We start from the raw sequence: 22,586 nt of genomic DNA, 5'->3' as shown, positions 1-22,586 counted from the left end.
GATCTGAAGGTACAGAACATCACCTTACTCATCTCTTAAAATAAAGGCCTACGTTATATTTTGACATTCTTAGTGAAACAGATCGTTCTGTTAACCCCTGAAAACATATGGCTATCCAATAAAAAAACCAAAATAAAAACAGCGACGATGATTGGATCAAGACCAAAGCACCGCTTCCCCCTGAAGAGACAGACTGTACTGAAGGCAGTTTCCCCACAGAGTGCCACCCGTGACAGCCCACACGTGTCCTAACAGATGCCCCTTTGAGCTACAAAGGAAGGGGGTGCTTTTCCGAGTCACATGCACCGCACTTCAACTAGCAATTATCGAAAATATTTTAGTCTTATAGTCTCATGAACGCCCCCTTCTATCTTTTTATAGATATGATCCATCTGACTTTGTGTTCTTGCACTCGACTGTGCAGTCGATCATATCAATAAGGCAATGGTCATCAATAGATCAGCGACACTGTGTTTGTCTTTATGAGCCAAACACACATGCACACTGCTTTCTTTGTGTGTCAGGCAGACACATAGGCATATGCAGTCCCATTCATCTGTACAGTCATAAAGATTGCGCTGACAGGGCTTCTTACAGTGATCAAACAATGACTCATGTCCATTGAGAGAGAGATCGAGAGAGAGAGAGACTCTCAGTCCAACCCCAGAGAGGAAAGGGGGAGGGAAAAGTGAAGGAGTAAAGAGTAGCATTAGTTTACATCATATTTGGAAGCAACGTTGCCATACCAGGCATCTGATGGCGATGAAATACCACGAGGACAGCCATCTGCAGGTAACGTCAAAAAGTCAAAACTGGGCAATGAAGTCACATGGGGAATGGCATTTTCACTAAACAGAAAAAAACACCTTCTTGATACTCTGTCCCAATGATCAATAATGACACTGGATAGAGCACATTATTGGTCTCTATATTGCATTGTATCATTTGAACATTCAAACTTGCATGCTAACATGTTTCATGAACAACCTCACGAGTTAACAACAACACATTGTCAGTTGGAATCTACTTGAACTTTAAATGTAAAACATGCTACAGCAACGTGGCCCACAGCAAAAGCTACTTTCTTCTCGAGGACCATGAATCAGGGATTATTGATTTAAGTGTACTTCCTGGTCCCACATGCACCCGCCCATACAAGCAAACTGCTGATGGGGACCTTTGCAATTCAACAGAGATCTGTGAATATATTCCTGTATATGGGCGCTCAGAGGGCCATGCATATTTGATGACTTCGAAAATGTAAGGCACTCGGAGAGATATGATGCTTCAAGTGTTTTTTTTTTGTTTGTTTTTTTGCTGCAAGCAAAACAAATCCTCCATTAATCATAATTCAGCCAAATGTGGCAGGAAAGGTTACATTCAGGCCCGTTTTGTGCTTAACGTTATTTCTGATTTTGAGGTTTTGGTGTTATACTGTATTTCACTCTTCGACCGTACTGTTGCACAATATAGCAACTGCAAATGAATATGTATTTGTGCATGCGGAATGAAAACATTGCTCCTCTTCTCAATTAGTCCGACAGAAAACGCCAACACAGCCTCTCCCTGTTTTTCCATTTGACTTTGCAGATATGATGTGTGCCCTTGAGAGAGACCTTCCTTTGCATTGCAGTCATGATGACGGGAACAAGAAGAGGACTCTGGCTGCACCACTGCCCCCTTCTGGACAATATTAAAAAGTACATCCAGCAAGTGAAATGCTGCAACTTGTACTGAGGCAGAGAAGCAGCAACGTCATTCAGGAAATTCCGTTTCCAAGAAGTCTTCAGGTACTTCGTTTTACTTTGTTCAACAATAATGCCACCATAAAACAATGTTTACAATTACTGGAGTGTTAAAGACCACCATCCCTACAAAATGGTACTACAAAACTACTGGTTACTCTAAAACGGTTCAATGATTTTGTTGTTTACGATGATACTAGTGCAGCGTGTTATACCAGAGACAAATTCCTTGTGTGTTCTACATACTTGGCCAATAAAGATGATTGTGATTCTGAAGAAACGCAAACGTAAATTCAATTACATTTGAGATGTGTAAAATGAAACTGAAAACAGAACACCATGTTATGAAAAATCCTTTTTAACCAATATTACATTTATCACACTTCAAAGACAAGATATTTAATGTGGCAGCATGGTGGTTGACTGTTGAGCAAGTCCACCTCACAGTCCAGGTGCAGGGTTCGATTCCGCCCTGGGCTTCCTGTGTGGAATTTGCATGTTCTCCCCATGCCTGTGTGGGTGTTCTCTGGATACTGGGGGTTTCTTCCAGATTCCTACAACATGCATGACAGCTTAATGGAATATTCATAATTGTCCCTAGGTGGGGTGGCCTGTGGTCACCTGGCACACAGCGCAGAGGTGTAGGGTTCGATGGCGGCTCCAGCTTCCTGTGTGGAGTTTGCATGTTCTCCCTGTGCCGGGTGGGTTTTCTCCAGGTACTCTGGTTTACTCCCACATTCCAAAAACATGCATGGATGGTTAGTGGAACATTCTAAATCAGGGTCCACTAACTACGGCACATTTGACCAGGCCCTCTAACCCTCCTGTTGTCCTCGGGTCAAAATGACCCATCACTGTGTTAAAAACGCCCCCCAAAAAAACTAAATGATAATGTTTTTAACTTGAAATTGTATGACTTTTCCTAGATTGTAGATGTTGTTTTTATTCACATTTCCATGGAAACTGTACAAAAAAAAGTACAAAGGTGGTCTTCGGGGCAAAATGACCCATGACGCAAATAGGGTTCAAATCAAGGTCACAAAGTTATTTACACAACATAGAATGTTTCAGTGTTTTAGTTGTGTCTCAGATCAATTAGTAGAACTCGTGAACAAGACGGTAGCAAACATAAACAAGACAAGATAGGTGGCGTTCTCGTAGATGGCAGAACTCTTTTTTTGTGGATTTCAAAGGGCTATAAATAGAGAGAGTTGTTTAGTTATTATTTATTTCCTGTTTTTTCTGTGAATAACTTAGAGAGGGTTATTTAGTTGTTATTTATTTCATTAATAGTGTTATTATTTGTTTCCTGACTTTTTTTCTGTAAAGAACCTGGAAAGGGTTATTTGGTGATGTGTGGCTTTCTGGGAAACAATAACTTTTTTAAGCATTAACATTACAACATTAAGCTGTCATATAACAGTCAGTGGAGGAAAGTTAACCAAGAAATGTCTCAGCTGTATCAGATGTTTGGGGGGGGGGGGGGTTCTTACTGGTATGGACAACTCTCATGGCAAGTTGATTGATTGAACGCTCTAAAATTGTGAGTGTGATTGTGAGTGTGAACGGCCGTCTGTCTATTATTCCATTGGCTGGTAACCATGAAGTTCAGGGTGTACCCCGCCTACTGCCCGATGTCAACTGGGATATGCTCCAACACGCCCGTGGCCCTTGTGAGGAAAAAGTGGTTCAGATAATAAATGGTAGATGTTAAGAAATACTTATTTAAAAACCTTTTAAAAAGGAAGAATGGCACCCTGTTCATCGACAATGTCACCAGGGGGAGCCAAAGGTCCTTCTTTTTTGTAATTGTAACGAGTTTACATCTAATCTGCCCTGAAAATCATGTTAAAATTTCAAAAATATTTTAAGCGCAGAATTTCATGTTCATGGGTCAGAAGTATGTCCACTGGGTTCATCTAATACTTGAAGAACACTGCCATTATTTTAAGGAGAAATGTGTGTTGCTGCTGCTTTTTTTCCCTGTCAAATTAGCGATTTAGCAATTATGTTGTGAAAGAGGACATAAAGGTCGCTGGTGTGAGAGAAGAGGATGCACTAAACAGGGTTAGATGGAGGAAGCTGATTTGCTGTGGCGACCCCTGAAGGGGAAAACCGAAAGGGAAAAAAAAAGTTATTTAGCATTTAGTCGGGACAATAAATCGGCATTTGGCTTATAATGATGAAAATTCAAACTGCAGTTAATTTTTTTTGCAATGGTATTTTTTTGGTTTTGTTTAGATTACATAAAATAATAGATTATTTGTGCCTGGAGACAGTGTCATCTAGATAGTTGACTCGTCAAAATCCTCGACATCATTAATATTTTCTTTAGTAGTGTGCCATACATTTTTCCAAAGCCTTGGCTCAAAAAGGTTGGAGTTTTGGCTTATAGTCGTTAAAACACCCATTACCCACAGTTGTCAATGCCAGCCTCCATTAAGCAAGCAGCGAGGGTCTGTTTCAACTCAACATCACGGTATTTATAAACACTGACACGGTACAATAGCAGACGAAAAAAATGTCAGTATAGTGACGATTTATTTTGATGAATGTCACACTTGCTTCCACTTCATGTTGACACGGTGGACAGCAGAGGCCATCTTGAAAGTGAGAAAGGGGCGGTGTCTGGAGCACGAGGCGTTTACGTAACGTTTGGAAACTCGGAATTTTCCCTTCCTCCCACAATTGGACTGTAACGACTATTAACTCTAGTTTTGAGTCGCGGCTAAGTGTCTCCAGCAAAATACAGAAGAGGAAGCTGATTACGACGGCGCTTACCTACATCACAGTAAAGTTCTCTCTTCGCATAATTAAAGGTAAAGTCAGCCATCATCGGTAGTTTATCATTCGTTGTAACTAGTGTTGGAGTGGTGAACTTCGGCTAAGCGTTAGCGAAATTTAGACATTGAATCTATGCAGTAGGTGTGGTGAATCAGCTCAGCTAACTGCGACACTCGGAGTCCGTTAGGGAGGATGACTCGTAGTTGACGGGCAATAAAAATGTCGCATCACTTAATTGCAATACGGTGTTATTTCACCTCACGCGCTAGCACATGTCGAGCGTAGTCATTCCGTCGTCTTCTACATCCGTAGCCCTTCGCATTCATCGTCTTATCAGCCACTCAAGGCTTACTTGGGAGAGACAGGAACGCCTTTTGGGTGCTGCAGCAGCAGACGCGGGTGGCGATAGATAAAACGCGAGTACGATTTCATGGCATAAGAATGAAGTGGCATCCTTGGATTTTGCATCCACTCTGGCGCTGGCCACGTCTAACCACTCGGCACTGTAGTGCCAAATTAGGGGATTACACGGGAACAACGTCTTTCTGACCAGTTGTAATAACATTTTGAATGTTTGGCATTTTCACTCAACATATATGCAACGGAATTGCGACTGTTCGAATGGACAGGCGGATGTATTGTATCAGTATCTATCCATCCATTTTCCGACCTGCATTATCCTCACACCGGGGATGCTGGAGCCAATCACAGCTGTCTTCGGGCAGTAGGCGGGGGAGACCCTGAACCGGTTGCCAGCCAATCGCAGGGCTGTATCTGTTGTGACAAATTGGATTACAGATGTCTGCAACATCATCGTCCAGATCAAATGATGTCACTTTCCCCATCCATGCTTCGGGGGGTTGTCATTACAGATTATCCAGTCGCCAATATCTGCGAATGCAGGGGTCACCGACGTGGTGCCGCCAGGTAGCCCCCAAGACCACGTGAGCTCTAAAAATGCTACAGGACCAGCAAAATTATGAAAAAAAGTGCGTCATAGTCTGAATAATATGGTAATTTGGTCCTTTTTTTGCACCATAAAATCTGCCATTACGATTTGGTTTCTATTTTCTTTCATTTTGCAAGAGGCAACCATCAAGGGATGATTTGCCGATCGCGTCTGCTACAGTGCTGTGTAGTTGAGGTTGTTTCTGTGCTCTGTAGCCCCTTACTGTTATGTTGACTTCACAAGCTCCCTTTTGTCCAGTTACAAGCAACTGTGTCATTCCACTTCCAGGCATTCCACCACAGTGCCACCTTATTGTGCTTGGTGGGTGACTCAAGATGCAGTTTTGTTGTGAGTTATTTTTTAGACTTTATCGTGATTTTTTATGAGCAAACAATGCATGTACTGTGAGTACATAATGTATGATGTGAGTAAATGTACTGCGATTCGGGAGATGGGCACAGAGAGCCTCTTTCACGCTGGAAGTCCTCAAAGGTGAAATGCTGCCACGTCCACAGTGTGAAATTGAATCCTGGAAATCAATGTCCTCAACCCTTTGTGTGAAAAGAAACCGTCACAGATGTGTCCACATTCCTTAGATTACTTCAAACCCGCATCAAATGTGTGAGCGGACATTTTGCTCAGCTAAGTTCACTTTCGGGAAATTACCGGTACGTCAAAAAAGAACAGGTGTCGACATTTTCGCTCTACTGTTAAACATCTGATGAGCTGTGGATTAGATATGAAGATATACAATGTGGTGTTAATCCACAGACTTGGCCTTAGTGGTGGTTTGCGTGGAAGTCAGTTAATGATTGTAACTTGAATTTATTTGTGAGTTTATATACTGTAGAGGGGCGGCCCGGTAGTCCAGTGGTTAGCACGTCGGCCTCACAGTGCAGAGGTTCGGGGTTCGATTCCAGCTCCGGCCTCCCTGTGTGTAGTTTGCATATTCTCCCCGGGCCTGCGTGGGTTTTCTCCGGGTGCTCCGGTTTCCTCCCACATTCCAAAAACATGCGTGGCAGGCTGATTGAACACTCTAAATTGTCCCTAGGTGTGAGTGTGAGCGTGGATGGTTGTTCGTCTATGTGTGCCCTGCGATTGGCTGGCAACCGATTCAGGGTGTCCCCCGCCTACTGCCCGGAGACGGCTGGGATGGGCTCCAGCACCCCCCGCGACCCTAGTGAGGATCAAGCGGTACGGAAGATGAATGAATGAATATACTGTAGATCTTTGCGTATGAGGTTCATAAAACAAAATTTGGGGCGTCTACAATTCTAAGGCTGACAGTGTACACTGATGGTGGAGCAATAGTATGTTCGACCGATGTCAATGCAGGTATTGTTGGTTCAGTTGCCAGTTAGAGATGCTGTGAGTGTGAATCACTTTCTGTGCCTTGCAATTTAATGGTGACCAGTGGATTTAGTCCTGAGAAAAGTCTTCAAATGAGAAAAAAAAAATACAAAACATGACTTGAGACTTTTTTTTAATGATACTACAATAGCGTCTAGTGTGGTTGCTTAAATATTGTTTTATTCATAATGCTATTTACAATTAAGAAAATCAGTTTCCAGATGATACAGTGAGCTGTTGTATAATTGCAAAATGGTGTGCATTTACATGACTACAGTGGTGTGCCTCAATTGCTGTTTACATTGCTTATCATTAATATAGCGTTTTTTAAAATAAAATACAATATTGTAGTTTTTCTCTAATTCTTTTTTTCCACCCTCTCAACCAATCACAGACTCTTCAAATAAGCCCAACCCAATTTCTCCCCTCCCCCTACTTGCCCATGTCACCCTCTCTCGCTGCCTCTCCATTCTCCTCCCTACACATTTCCGCTTACCAATTTAACACGTTTAAATAGCAATAAAAATAGACAAGGGTTGAACTACGGCACAGAAGGGGGACTGGTAGAACATCCTGTTGTGAAGGGATGGAAAAGCATCGTGGTTTTCTGTCTAAGAATCCTCATGTGAGTCATGTGACTATTTTTCTGCTTTCTCACAAATGTGTTTTTTTGTTGTCTTTCTTTATCCTTCTTTACATTTCTCAGTATCTGCCATGCTCATTTTTCATTTATGCCTGTACGTCATCTTCCCTCTCCGCTGCTTTGTCATCCCTGTATTTCGATTTGCATGCGTACCTTCCTCCGCACAGTAATGCCAGGTGGTGGCTGCTGATCTCGTCTTGTGATGCTTGAGAAGAAGTTACATTTTAATGAATGGGAGACCGGCTCCATCACATGCTTGTCTACTTACCAATAGTGTGTTTTTTTTAATGTGTGTGTTTGTGTGTTGCCAGATGGTTGGTAAGGAAACATAAAGCATGTGTTCTGTGTTTTTGACATCTGAGGAACAGTGTGGCAAGTCAGGCATGGCATTGGGAATAGTTTGTATACTGTAAACCAGGGGGTGTCAAACTGATTTTTGTGCCAGGCCACATTGGAGTTACTTCTTCCTTTGGAGGGCCGTTAATAACTGTCATAACGGCCCGTTATGACAGTGTAACCACATACATGTTTAATTGTCTCATTGCACTATTACTTGTACACAATAAAATAATGGATTACTCGTTTTGAAATCAGTCAACTATCATAGTTTGCTCAATTATTGTTCAAGTGACTGGAAACAGGGTCACAAAATGCGAACAGTGCGCCAGTGCGAACTGCATGTGGTGACCCTCTTGATGCTTCGGCCTTATTTTCCGTTTTTAGTGATTGGTGCTGTATTGATGGACTCCACTAGTGTATGATCACCAATCCTTATTGGACGTGCAATACGTTGGCGGTTTGTCTGCGTTCGAGCATGGTTGGGAAAAGACATTGCCCTCGTTCCTGGCTGACATCCTGGTGGATCTTCACTGTGGCAAACATGGTGGACAGGTAGCGAAGCTAAAAAGGGAGCTAAAACACTTTTATCCCCCTGCTCGCTCTGAAATGAACAGATGTTGTGGCGCTTTCAGGACCCTTTTGACTCCTGCTTGCTCCCGATCATCGGCTGTGCTGCCCTCCGCGCATCCTCCAATGCGGAATGGAATCGACAAGGATAGCGTTATTAAACACCATGTCATTGACGAACAAAACATTTATTCTTCGGGAGCTATTTCTTTCCAATGACGTGGATTTCCTCTACCTGAGTCCAAAAGGGGACACTTATCAAGTCTTATTCGGGAAAATCATCATAATCCACGTATTCCATTCAAAACTATCGATTTGCATGTCAACCCCATCAGTCTATTTGCGCAGACTCCTCTCTTACGATGTGCAAGGGAATTTTGCAGTTTGTCATTGACAAGAATCCTACAGCTATGGCTCTCGTTTTGAATGCCACTTTTTGACCCCTCTGTCCACGTTTCTTGTCCCACAGTGTTGGATTCCTTTGAGGCACTTTCCTTGACCTTTTTGGAGGCTGTGGGTTGCCAAATTAAACCATTTGGCTCTCATGACTCTGTTCCTCCTCACTTCTTTAACCCTCTCATGCCCCCTCTAACATGGTAAACTGTCCACTTTAGTAACCGCTGTCCCTGTAAGGATTAAGGTGGTTCTCTTAGAGTATTGGTAAATCATTTTTTGGCAGTAGTCTGTCTTCTGGTGTATCCCACAATGTTTTAAACATGCTGTCATACACCCCTTGCTGAAGAAACGTGGCCTTGATCAAATTGTGCTGTCTAATTTTAGACCAATTACAGGCTGCGTTTTATTTCTAAAATCCTGGGAAAAGTGGTGCATACGCAGTTAAAATCTTTCTTTGATAAACGTAATTCCATTGAGGTTGTCCAGTCAAGTTTCAAGATGACGCAAAGCACAGAGTCAGCCCTATTACGATATTTAAATGATATTGTCCAGGCAGATGACACTGGAAACTATGTGTGTATTGTTTTGTCGGATCTAAATGAAGCGTTTAATACAGTGCACAACAAGTGCTGAGTCCCGCTCTGACCCTCTCTCATATGCTGTTCCACAGGGTTGTATTTTGGGGCCCCTGCTGTTTTCACTTTATTTGCTGTCCTTAGGTTCCAGCCTAAGAAAACATGGCATTTATTTCCACTGCTAGGTGGATGACAGTGAGATCGATGTCCCGTTGAGCAAAATTATGCGTTTTTTGTTACAGCCGCAGCTGTTGTGAAATGTATTTTACTATAATCTGTATGTCAGTCCATTCTGTCTTCAGTCCAAATAGATGCTCAAGGCAAAGCTGGTACTTTTATTTGAGAGTGTTTTCGGTGGGCATATTGCCTTGACTGGTGACTAGTCTGTCAGTGGCCATGACATGATAAAAACAAACTTGCTCTGTTGATTTAAATGTAGCCAAGGACACTGGCTTGTTTGCTGAAGTAAAAGTTCATTTGATTTGAAGCAAGTACCAAATGTGCTGACCGTCTTTTCTGACTGTCAGTGTTCAGTCAAAACTGACTGTCTTCAGTTGTAATTGAGTCACTCATTAAGAATATTTTACTGTAAACTCAAACTGGGTCCCTTTACACCAGGAGTGCCCAAGTCCGGTCCTTGAGAACCCCTATCCAGCCTGTTTTAGATGTCTCTCTCCTCCAACACACCTGATTCAAACAATCAGCTCATCAGCAACCTTTGCAGAAGCCTGATCACAATTTTGTTTGTTTTAATCAGGTGTGGAGAAGAAGGGAGACATCTAAAACAGAACGGATATGGGCCCTCGAGGACCACACTTGGCCACCTCTGCTTCATACTGTCATTATTGTGTTGCACCTTGATTTGCATTTATGCTTTTGTTATAGCGTAGGAAGGTCGATGATGTCCTTTGACAAATGGAACATGAATGTCTATTTGCATTTGAAGTTCTTGACTAGCTTCTAGCATTTTACTCTTGCGGCATAAGTTATAATACACGCACACAAAAATGCGATCGACATTTGAGCACCCCTGTTCTACAGGGAGGATGATGTTCTCATCAACTATTTCGATGAAACGAGTCTTTATTGCTCTAAGACTAAAGTCTGTAGAAGTACATCTGATTGTTCATACTGGCATATAATTAATTTAAACATCTAATTCTAACTAAGCAATCACACTGTAACATGAATGAATATGTCTTTTATATTGATCAGATAAGATGAAAATATAAGAAAAGAAAACTTGTCGTCACTTAATCATTGACCTCACAATGGGATGCCCTCCTATGGCCAAACACGCATGTTCCAAACCAACGAGCGCCAATGTCCGGGTATTGCTCAGAAGCTCGCAGCGGGAAGATGGAAAGTAAACTCAGGCGTTACAGTTTTGTTCTGGCCAGTGTTATCGGATGTCTTAGATCCGGTCCAACCTGTTCTGTTCTATAGTAGTGGCAAGATTTTGTTTTTGCAGAGTTGCTCACCATCCTGGACAATGGTTGAGTCATAGTCAGAGAGCTTTTAAGCATAATTAATTGCTCTATTCACCCTGCTGCCTTCAAACAGCAGCGGGCATTCCCCTACTGAAGAAGAGCAAATTAGATCTCAACAACCACTGACCAAGATAAATTCTAGCATTTTATTGTGAAAATTATATATTTTTGTTAGTGCTCATTGCTTCCCGTTCGTCTCTCTTTCACAAATAAAGTATTTTAAAATATCAAATAAAAAAAGCAGCTTACTTACTACGGTAAGCGCATGATCTGCGTCACCGGTAGTAGCCTGCAATTGCAGCTCGCGATATCTTTTTTAAATTATCATTATTCTCATTTCTAAGTTTTTTTTGATCTGCTATTCTCCAATGGCGTTGACAACGAATGGGAACCTGGAGTATCAGGAGAAACATTTTTAAACGGTTCACATAAGCCACAATAGTGATGTTCTTGCACTTAAGACGCTGCAAAAGTACGTCCCATGCCTGTGCGTCAGGTTTCTAATAAGGCAGGTAATGATTTCCTTTTCGCAAACTCTTGTATCTACTTTTTTTCAGTTTCACTCATGTTTGGGGCCGTTATGGCTGTTGCTCCTTATGGCACGCATGCGTGCTTGTGTGCATTCACTTGGGTGAGTGCGCTGTAGCTGTCGATCACGGGAGATTGGTTGATTGAAAAGTAGATCTTCAGTCAAAAAAGGTTGGGCACCCCAGAAGGATCAGATAATTGTTTTTGGAATGTGTATTGTGTGTGAAGTGACCCCTTTGTGATTTCTTCTAGGAACTTTACTACAAGAGGATGCAAAGCAAAGAAAAGATGAAAAGGGAAAAGATGGATAATCTGAATCAGGTGAATCAGATTACCGGTATTTAAACAGCAAACTGCTTATTTTGCACAATGCTCATTTTTAATCAGTGTGGTACCTTATCGTCAACAAGCAGGCCTGAGGATTTCACGGTAACAATCGAGCGTTTCCTCGTTTCCCATTAAAAAAAATCACCGCGCAATAGTGTGTGTGTGTGTGTGTGGGGATATTTATCTCCATAATACAATGTCTGGTTAATGTCTAATCATCATTCTACTTAATGGCATTATTGTGTTCAGAGTTGTATTCCTGTGTAACTTTTTTCACCATCTCCAAATGGAAAAAACCCCTGGACATTTTCAGAATCCGTATGATTTGTGCGATACGGCCGTATACGTAAGATTCACCAAGAAATCCGTATGAACTATGGCTAAACCGTATGATTTGACAGGTATGCTTTATGTGCGCGTGCTGTGGTGGAGGGGCGTATCACTATAAGATCACGTGTGATGTACGATTCCGAGGCAAGTATTGGTCATTAGATCTAAAGGCTAATCGCTTTAAAATATTATGAAACAGTTATCCTATAATTTACTAGTTGTAGACATGGTAATTTTATGAATAAAACATTTGTCACAGGGTATAGTAATAACTGTGGGTAAGGCCTAACGTTGACATATGGTAGATTCTTTAGTCAAATTGATAGCAGATGACACAGTGCGTCGTTTTGGCGTTGCAAAGAGGACGTCAAGCCATGTCAATACGATATACAGTACAATATAATACATCCTGATTTATATAGCGCTTTCACAACAGCTGCAGCTGTAACAAAGCGCTGAACAAACCAGTTAACATAAAGTAAATTGATAAACACAACATACACACATACAACACGGACAGTTGTGCAATCCTGACCACATCTCCCTCGTATGCTTTGTTGTTTGAAGCAGTTTGAAATGAAAGAGGAGAGAAAAGTCTCCTTTCACCAGTCGATCAGCGACGTCATGCTCAAAATGTGCACATATCGGCTATAAGCTAAATTTGAAAGTCAACAAGAATCTGTAGCATCCATTGACGAAAAAAAGAGATTGATTCACTTCTCCTGTCCCATGTAATTCCATTTCAGTTCCAAGCGGCGACTCTCAGTTCCAAATATGCATCGGCGCTCTGCGCCGACGCTCCTCTCTCTCTGGGCAAATGTAGAACCAAACAATACACAGTCTTTTTTTCATGATTCATCACATGATTTTAATAATTCAATTCCTAGTTCATGATTTTGTATTAATAAAGGGGGTGAGTAGCCACGAATATGTTTATTTACATAAATAGCACACACACACGTATAATCAGAATTTCATCTACTTGTGGCCAATGATATATAGCCAGGACTGAAGTATTGTGTTCACATACGTGTTTCTGATGGCCATAGTAATTCACAGTAATTGATGTATTGACGATTACTAGTAAATTAATCTTCGCAGCGTGAGACTGGAAAAAAATACGCTGATATTGTGGTATGCCGTATTCGTGATGCCATGTGAATACATTAAAAGTGTTAACATATTTTGATCTATTTTTTTATTGAATAAACCTGGAGTACACAGCTGCTTATGTAATTATGTTCATTGTTAGTGAATAGTTTTCAAACTTTTCCCTTTAAATTTTATACTTTTAAATGTCAAAATTCTTGATAATGAATAGCAGTCAAAATAGAAAAAAAGTGTTCCCATGGTGAATGTTTACGGAACCCAAAATTAAAGTTACCGTGGTTTCCCATGAGGTGTTCTAACGGAACCGAAAACCGTTTTCTGTGAATTTCTGAAATCCTCTGGCCTGACAAGCATTGTTAAAACTAAATTAGGAGAACAGTCTTGCCGTTTTGCCACTTTGACTCTGTTTCATTACACTGTGTGCCACAAGATGCTACTACTCCCCAAATCACTTTAGTACGTCAACTAATATGATGTGCGCGGCTGTCCCATTTGCATTGCTGTAGTGTAAGAAGAGGCTGAGGGTGTGTGTGGCGACATGCAACAGGGCTGACTACTCGAAACTGGCCCCGATCATGTTTGGGATCAAATCCCACCCTGATGACTTTGAGCTGGATGTAGTCGTGCTCGGTTCGCATCTCATCGATGATTACGGGTAAGATACACTCAACCAACTATTTACACCTAAAATGAAGCTATGCGGTATATTTTCTTGTGCATTAACTACACAACAGGCTGTAAAAGATATGTCACCCCTCACACCACCCCTTAAGAAGTACAGTGGACCACTTCGAGTTGAGGGAGTAGGAACCGAGCCTAACTGCAAAAATCACATTTATGCCTACAATTGATCCTACTCGTAAAGCGATTATAATTTCCTGTGTTAATACGAGTGCCTCCTGTGCTGTGCCTACGTATGACCCAGTAAGTAGTTCGTATTTGACGCTGAATGGCTGTCGCCAATGTGACGCCGCAGAAGTAAAGATGATGATCTGACGGTCTTAAAATAGTGGTGATGAACTATAATTTAGCATTGATGAAAGCGTGGTTCAAATAGTTTGGCACGAAATGGGCAAAAAAACGTTTTTGATCTTTTCCCGCATTACAGGAAATCACGAATGGGCAAGCTTTTATTTAAATCATGGAGGAAAGGTTCCAAACTAATCCACGGCTAGGTGGATTCACCATTGCCTAACTGCAAATATGCAAGGGTCCACTGACCACCACAGCCATTTAAACATTGCTTTCTGCCTGTGTCATAGGAACACTTTTCGTATGATTGAGCAGGATGACTTTGACATCAGCTCCAAACTGCACACAATTGTTCGAGGGGAGGATGAGGCAGCCATGGTGGAGAGTGTTGGGCTTGCTCTGGTCAAACTTCCAGATGTCCTACAAAGATTGAGCCCGGACCTTGTCATTATCCATGGAGATCGTTTTGATGCACTGGCTCTAGCAACTTCTGCTGCACTGATGAACATTAGGATACTTCACTTAGAGGGAGGAGAGGTGAGAAGGAAGTGAATGAATAACTAAGGGGACTAATGGTTGTCCAACTTCTTACCAAAAGAATTCCTTGCTTTCCAAGTACAGTACCACCATCATGAGTTACATTGCAATACAGTAGCGTAGTAGGCCTAAGTGTTAGTGAAAAAAATAGGCAGATGTTTTATTCATAATTAATATTCTTGTCCGGAAGCAAAACATTGTAACGCTTTATTAAAGAATGGTTCTCAAACTTTTAAGAATATGAAAACAGCTGTCTGTAATTAATGAATCAATCCAAATGTATTCACATAAAAATGAATAAAAAGATTCAAATTAATCTTTTAAACAAGCTGTATGTGCAGTTACAAATAAGTAAGAAATAAGTCATCCTTCTGCCAGCGCACTCTCATTGTCAAGTCAAATCAACAGTATTTATAGAGCACTTTAAAACATCCATCGCTGCATACAAAGTGCTGTACATGGAGCAATTTAACATGCACAATAAACAGTAAGACAAATCGGTAATAAAGGCGGTAGAAAGCACCAAACAGTAAAATCAAGAACAAATCTAAGTCATGCTGAGTGGAATGCCAAAGAATACAACTGAGTTTTGAGGAGGGCTTTGAAGATGGCCAGCGAGGAGGACTGCCGAATGTTCAGTGGGAGGTCATTCCAGAGGGACCAGCAACAGATTTGTTGGCAATATTTCTGGCACTGTTTCTAGCAACTTCCACATGACGGATGAATTAAAATACCTGACCGTGGGGGAGTTTCTTTTCATTTCACTGTTCAAAACTTAAGCATGTGAAATAATACAAAACCCTTAAAACCTGCTATCTCAGGACATCAGTCATGAATAAAACTCACTTTTGGGGGTGAGTAACTGAATTAAAATGAATATCATTTATTTTCACTTTTCTTTAGGGTTACATTTGAGGTTTGAACATTTTGCTCTGGTGTACATTGAACATGATGTGAAGTCTCATCTTGGCTCACTTCCCCAGGTGAGTGGCACAATTGACGACTCAATCCGCCACGCCATCAGTAAACTGGCACATTATCATGCCTGCTGCACACGGAGGGCAGAGCAACACCTCATTTCCATGTGTGAGGACCACTCTCGAATCCTACTGGCTGGCTGTCCCTCCTATGACAAGCTGCTATCACCTCATAACTCGGAAGTCTATTTGGATATCATCAAGAGCTGGTTGGGTATGTCAGACACACTAGATATAACTGTCAGGGTTCCGACACAAGTTTTGAAAAATTCGATTTCTTAAGTTTCAAGGAATAGGAATTATGGAAATCATTTTATGGAAATATATTCAAGTTTATAAGACTCCTTGATGTCTTTAAAAAAAATAATTTAAAAAGTGAATATCGATCCATCCTTTATCCAAACTGCTTATCCTCACGAGAGATTGTTTTTCACAAAAGTCTGAAAAAATAATTGAATTTTGAAATTGCATGTGTGTAGGAACCCTGAACTGTTGTAAGACAGCAGTAGAAAGTCACACACAAACCAAGTTAGGTCATTCCTGTTTTTGTTTTGTTTTTTAAAAATACATTCTGCAGGAGACAACGTGAAGGATCATGACTACATTGTGGCTTTGCAGCACCCTGTCACCACTGATATTCAGCACTCTATCAAGATCTATGGACTCATGTTGGACGCACTTGTCTCCTTCAATAAAAAGACCCTCATCCTCTTTCCCAATATCGATGCCGGTTTGTATTGTAAGGTTATTGTGCATTATATTTTCTTGAGTATTTTTTTTAACATTTTAACAGTTTCATAAAACAATCGTGTTTTATTATGTTTCATAAAACAAACGTCCCAAATCCCTTGTCAGGGGTTGAAAAACACTGATGTTTTACTACACAAAACACTTTTAAACATAGCTTGGTTTGTAGACTGGGGGCACAGTCATGCTGGAACAGTATAGAACCGTAATTTCCGAAACACATTCCACATTATAGGAAGTATTGAATTGTCCAGTCTGTCCGATATGTTGATACGGTAGGAGCAAGGGGGTCTAGCTCAATCTTTTGATCATATATTTGATGCTGATGGCGGCGCGGGCACCCGCAGCAACGCCTCTTGTTTCATGTTGTCTTGAGAGGGAAGAAATTCATACGGCACATTTGACAACAAAGTTGGACTTGACTTGACTTGACTTGACTCACCCTGTATACAGGAAGTAAGGAAATGGTGCGTGTCATGAGAAAAAAGAACATTGAGACACATCCCAACTTCCGGGCAGTGAAGCACATTCCCTTTGAGCAGTTCATCCAACTGGTGTGCCACGCCGGCTGCATGATCGGAAACAGCAGCTGTGGTGTGCGAGAGGCCGGGGCCTTTGGCACACCAGTAGTCAACCTGGGAACAAGACAAACAGGCAGAGAGACAGGTGAGAACGCCTCGATGTGAATGTGGGTTTCTAGCGGCCCCTGCTGTCCATATTTTGCTGACCATTTTTCTATTGGACGATCAAATGTTAATAGGTTGTTCGACTTCAAAATTTGAATTCCCCCTTTGCTAGGTGAAAATGTTCTACATGTGAGAGATGCTGACTCGCATAATAAGATCTACCATGCTCTGCAGCTGCAGTTTGGAAAGCGATACCCCTGGTAAGACTACGTTTTGATTGAACGAATAAAGGATATCTTATCTTATCTTAAAACAGCAGTCCCCAGTGTGTGTTCGAGAATATGTATCATGCTTAGAACCCTAGACCACTTTACAATCACATCTGGTATTAGTGCTGAGAGTTTAACTATATATATCTTCCTCCACAGTAGTACTGCAGCAATGATAAATGGTTATACTTTTATTAAATATTCTAATTGAACTTTGGTGACAGTGACAATCAGAAAGTCATCAAAAATTCTTTCAGCACACGCAAACATGTTTATTAAGATTTTTTTAAAAATCCAAATCCGGATTACAATTATAGCAGCAATGTACTTCATTTCAGTATTTCCGTTTTAGTATATTCTAATTACTTGGATAGCTGCATTATTTGATGCTAAGCTTCACCCAATTGTTCACCGGGGTGCCTGCCAGTGAAACGCAGCTTGCGGCAAAAAGTAAACCATAGGGGTAAAAAACAATAATTGTTCATTCATTGTATGGTCATATTTTTATTGTTTAATAAAACCCTTGCTTCTTTCTCTGGCTTCAACCTGTGGGAAAAAATACGCAAACATTGCGCTATAAAGTTATAAAATCTCTCCTCAAATGAAGTCATTGATTTTCAAAACTGCTCCATAAAGAAAAAAAAATATTTCGAGCCTTGATGTTTACATACACAGATTGGTGTTATTATTTTTTTCGTGGCTAATGTTAAGAATATGCTAATTCAGCGTCAAAACTGCATAATAGGGTAAGGAAACCTTTAAGTTGATTTGAAACGAATGCCACACCCAGTATAAGGAAGACCAACCTCCATCAAGCGCTTCATTTCAAAGGCTTTGCCTTCACTCAGTTTTCTTCTCAATGTTCCAACCTTTCCAGCTCTAAGATCTATGGTGATGGAAACGCCGTCCCTCGCATTGTCAAGTTCTTACAATCCATTGACCTGAATAAGCCCCTTCAGAAGACTTTCTGCTTCCCTTTGGTGAAAGACTCCATATCCCAAGACATTGATCACATCCTGGAGAAACAAAGTGCTTTGGCTGTGGACCTTGGCGGGACCAACCTCAGAGTAGCAATCGTCTGTTCCCAGGTGAGTTGCTCAGCCTCATCTTGAATAGACCCTTATTACTTTTCATTGATTATCTTTCTGCCCTTTGTCCAATCAAGGGAATTGTAGTGAAAAAATATACTCAACCGAATCCAAAGACCTTTGAGCCCAGGATGCAGCTCATATTGAAAATGTGTGAAAATGCCATGCAAGATGCAGTGTCTCTCAACTGTAGGATACTTGGTGTTGGTATGAAACAATAGTACACAGCAGTATATGGAGAGAAAAAAAAGAGCAAACGAGTTTATGCTGTGGGTAAATAAAAACGACCTAATTCTGTCAAATGTTTTCATGATAGGAATATCCACTGGCGGACGCGTAAATCCACAAGAGGGTGTGGTACTGGACTCAACAAAGCTAATCCGGGAGTGGACGTCTGTGGATTTGAGGACACCCATCTCAGATGCCTTTCACCTGCCCGTCTGGGTGGACAATGACGGTAACTGTGCAGCCTTAGCCGAGAGGAAGTTTGGTCATGGAAAAGGAGTGGAGAACTTTGTCACTGTGATCACAGGAACAGGTGAGTTGCCCAAGTGTTTACGCACTCATTTGTAAATACTCAGAAGAGCTGCTTTAATGCGGGTAAAATAGAAGAAGTTGAATAACTTCAGATTTTTTTGTCGTTAGTGATCACGAAGATAACAATGATGTAAAATAATGGATGACTTCATGAATCATTTTTGTCCGATGTTAACTCGCTGTGTGAGCCTTCAAACACACGCTTGGTCACGCACTCCCTGCCGTCCTCCATTGCAGAGGCCCTAACCCCCAAATAGTTCTTCCAATCACATTCGGACAGTTAGTTATCCAATTACATTCAGATGACTTTTGGGAATCGTAATCAGTCGGAATTTGTAAAACTCAATCACCAGTTCATGTCACAACAGTGCAGGGTTGCTTGGCGTTACAGTATTTATTAATTGTATATAAAGTGGACCACCGCTATTCGCAGGTGATATGGACCAGGACAGCACGCGATTGGCGGTAGTCCGCATATCACTGACACCCATTGAAATGCATTGGAATTTTTTAAAATTTTTTTTTTTAACCAATGAAGTCTTCAAAAATGCTCATGAATTCCCCATACTGTACACATTTTCTACAAAAAAACGGGGTTGCTTGCCACCAAAACACAAACAAAAAATAGATCTGTGTGTCTCTCTACTTCGCAACGTACTGTACCTACTTTTTCATTTCAGAGCAGCTTTGCTAATTAATGATTTCTTTAGAGGAGCAACTTTCAAATTTGGAGGAGCAATTTTTGCAAGTTATTCTCAGGGACCTGAAGCAAGGGTTTCAAAAACTACGGGGGAGTTGAATGTAGGATTGCAGCTATTGAATGTTTTAGTCTTCAAGCATCGGAATGAAAAGTAATGAAATCGAATTATCAAATGTTAAGATAAACTATATTTTTGCTTGATTAAAGAGCAGTTATGAATGTAACAGAAAAAATAACATATTACACTTCATAACAGATGACCAATTGTTTTACTTTTTTAGAGCGTTGCACAATGTATATTTTTTAATGCCGATACTGACGAATTCCTGTTTCTCACCACCAATACCGATAACAGATAACTTAATATTCATTTTAAAAAATGAGTTTGCTATAGTTAACTGCATGAAACAAACACTCAGATTTATCCAAACCAAATATGACACTAAAATAACAAAAATCGATCCATTTCTTGAATTGCACCTTTATATTTTTCAATGAAATACTTCTTTTATACACACACACACACACACACACACACACACAGATGACATTGACACAGTAAATGTAGTTGAATCCTACCGGTTACTCATTTGCAATTTTGTACTGTGCAAGGCATTGGAGGAGGGATTATCCAGCACAACGAGCTGATCCATGGCAGCACTTTCTGCGGTGCCGAACTGGGTCACATCATGGTGTCATTAGATGGCCCTGAGTGTTCGTGTGGAAGCCAAGGATGCATCGAGGCTTATGCTTCTGGACTGGCCTTGCAGAGAGAGGCCAAGAAAATGAATGATGGTGGGTGAAACTTTGAATCTATCTCATTGTTGAATGTGGCGAGGCTTCCGAAATGTTCAGCATTTGCCCATAAGCAATATTACGAGAAAAGTGAAAGTCCAGACCTTCAACAAGACTTGTGTTCTTCATCATTTGCAAAGTCAGTGTGTGAACATCTGCAACCTGGAATCTTAATAACTAAAAGTTTCTTCCGTCTCTCCCTTCCTTGTGACTCCAAAGTAACAAAATGGAATAAGATCTTACATCAACATAAATAACATCTTGACAGAAATTTGAAAACGTCAAAATTTTTAAAAGTTAATTTTTCCCTTGTTGTATTTTAATTGCTTCCAAATGGAGGTCATATTTGGGTGAAATTTGGCATGACGTTACACCCGTACATACAAATAAGAACCTAATTCAGCAAGATTAGAATCTGCGAACGACTGTTATGTTTTTCAGATGAACTGCTAAAAGGGGAAGGGTTGACTACGAAGCTTTCTGAGCCCATCACTGCTGCTCACCTCATCAACGCAGCAAGACTGGGGAATGCCAAAGCTGTCGCTGTTCTCAACAAGGGTCAGTACCTAAATGAGCACATAATACACATGACAAAAAACTGCAATGGTTTCCTGATTTACAAAGTAATCTCATTATAGCCATCAGTTGTTGTGGGATAGGAGTGTGTGTTGTAAGCAAAGTTAATATCCATTCCTCAAAATGTGTTGGTTTTTTTTCTCTTTCTCTGTAGCCTCCACAGCACTGGGTGTGGGCATTATCAACATCCTTCATACACTCAACCCCTCACTTGTGATCCTATCTGGTGTCTTAGCCTCAATCTACGAAGAACCAGTGAAGCACCTCATTGCTAGTAGAGCTCTCTTACCGGCTCAGAGCACGAAGGTGGTCACGTCAGACTTGGAAGAACCCGCTTTACTAGGAGCTGCGAGCATGGTGTTAGACTATGCTACAAGAAGGACTTATTAAAAGGATTTGCCGTCCTTGTCTCTTGATTTACTAACATTCTAAAGTTGTTCCCAGGATATGTTAATAGTTCCTCATTTAGTTTATTTAATTGAAAAATGTATTTACTTTTTGCTGTCTAGCAATATGCGTTTATCAAAGTGAAAAGAAAAATTCCACTTGCTGACAATTCTCATCCATTCCAAACTAATAGTTAGCCGGCATCCTGCGTGGATAATCCATTGTGTATTCTTCAATCAGATCAAATCTTATTAGATTTTCCTGATTTAAATTTTTTTTAAAAGCAGCTAGAAAATGTTTATATATATATATATACACACACACACACACATACGAGCACAGGATAACCACCTACTTATTTTTCAATATTTTGGGGGGAAGGTGGGGAGGAGAAAAACGATTTTGCGAACACATCGGTCTTTTTTTTAATTGTGTGTCTTTCACTTCACTTGTTTGTTAACCCATCAGTTTTTGTTACAATTTTAATGAAATAAAAATAACAATGTGTGTTCTACTTTTTTTCTTTACTTCCAAAAATTTTGAAAAATCACTTTGGCAATAATGCTATATTAATGCTAGTTATAGCATGAAAACATACACCAAGCGTGAATTGGCTAGGTATGTCAAAGAATTAGTGCGTTTAAAAAAAACTTGTTTTTCTCATGACCAAACTTTTCGCTGTTTCTTCATTGCTTCTTCTTTCACCTTTCTACAAATGTTCATCTTCTACTGAGATGACAACGATATAAAATCATATAGTTTCATTCCGTGTGTTCTTATTTCATAGCAATCATTCTTTGAAGACTTGGAAATACTGATATACTAGTTGGTGGTCTCAAAGGCTTCAGTGATCCATCCATCCATTCATTTTCTAATCCGTTCAACCTCACAAGGTGCGCGGGCGTGCTGGAGCCAATCCCACCTGTCTTCGACCAGTAGGCAGGGACACCCTGAACTGGTTGCCAGTCAATCACAGGGATTCAGTGGTAATTAGCCTAAAATATTAATAAATTAATTCATAAATTATTGGCTCAACACTATTGTGACTGAAACTTAATACTTTTGCTGCCTTCATGGAAATGACTGCATTGTATGATTCTTTATAATGGGCTTCCAATGTACTTTCATTTTTGTGTGAGTTTGTCTGTTTTTATCTTGGCTCATGATGGCCCAAGTAAATACACAATGAATGTTACATTTCAAGCAGTTACCTTCTACCTTCAATGTTGCAATTTAACGATG

The 22,586-nt window shown here is 40.6% G+C and overlaps 1 protein-coding gene across 4 annotated transcripts; it reads left to right on the top strand.

Moving 5' to 3' along the window:
* Window positions 1-4,400: 4,400 nt before the first annotated feature.
* Window positions 4,401-21,616, top strand: gne (glucosamine (UDP-N-acetyl)-2-epimerase/N-acetylmannosamine kinase). 4 transcript variants are annotated; one of them, XM_052083518.1, is made up of 15 exons: window positions 4,409-4,564; window positions 11,396-11,537; window positions 11,619-11,687; window positions 13,640-13,788; window positions 14,396-14,642; window positions 15,626-15,833; window positions 16,197-16,349; window positions 16,820-17,032; window positions 17,165-17,252; window positions 18,139-18,349; window positions 18,427-18,556; window positions 18,666-18,887; window positions 20,199-20,381; window positions 20,823-20,939; window positions 21,112-21,616. In XM_052083518.1, exons 3-15 carry the CDS (start codon window positions 11,637-11,639, stop codon window positions 21,345-21,347), a joined length of 2,208 nt encoding a protein of 735 aa, XP_051939478.1. In that variant the 5' UTR covers window positions 4,409-4,564; window positions 11,396-11,537; window positions 11,619-11,636; the 3' UTR covers window positions 21,348-21,616. The 4 variants fall into 4 exon arrangements, with proteins under 4 accessions (XP_051939477.1, XP_051939478.1, XP_051939479.1 ...); XM_052083519.1 differs by lacking the exon at window positions 4,409-4,564 and adding an exon at window positions 6,714-7,453; XM_052083517.1 differs by lacking the exon at window positions 11,396-11,537 and having other exon boundaries at window positions 4,401-4,564.
* The last annotated feature ends 970 nt before the right edge of the window (window positions 21,617-22,586 follow it).

The sequence above is a fragment of the Hippocampus zosterae genome, chromosome 13 (genome assembly GCF_025434085.1).
Source record: "Hippocampus zosterae strain Florida chromosome 13, ASM2543408v3, whole genome shotgun sequence".
In the NCBI taxonomy this organism is placed as follows: domain Eukaryota; kingdom Metazoa; phylum Chordata; class Actinopteri; order Syngnathiformes; family Syngnathidae; genus Hippocampus; species Hippocampus zosterae.
This window is presented reverse-complemented; position numbering and strand designations above follow the sequence as displayed.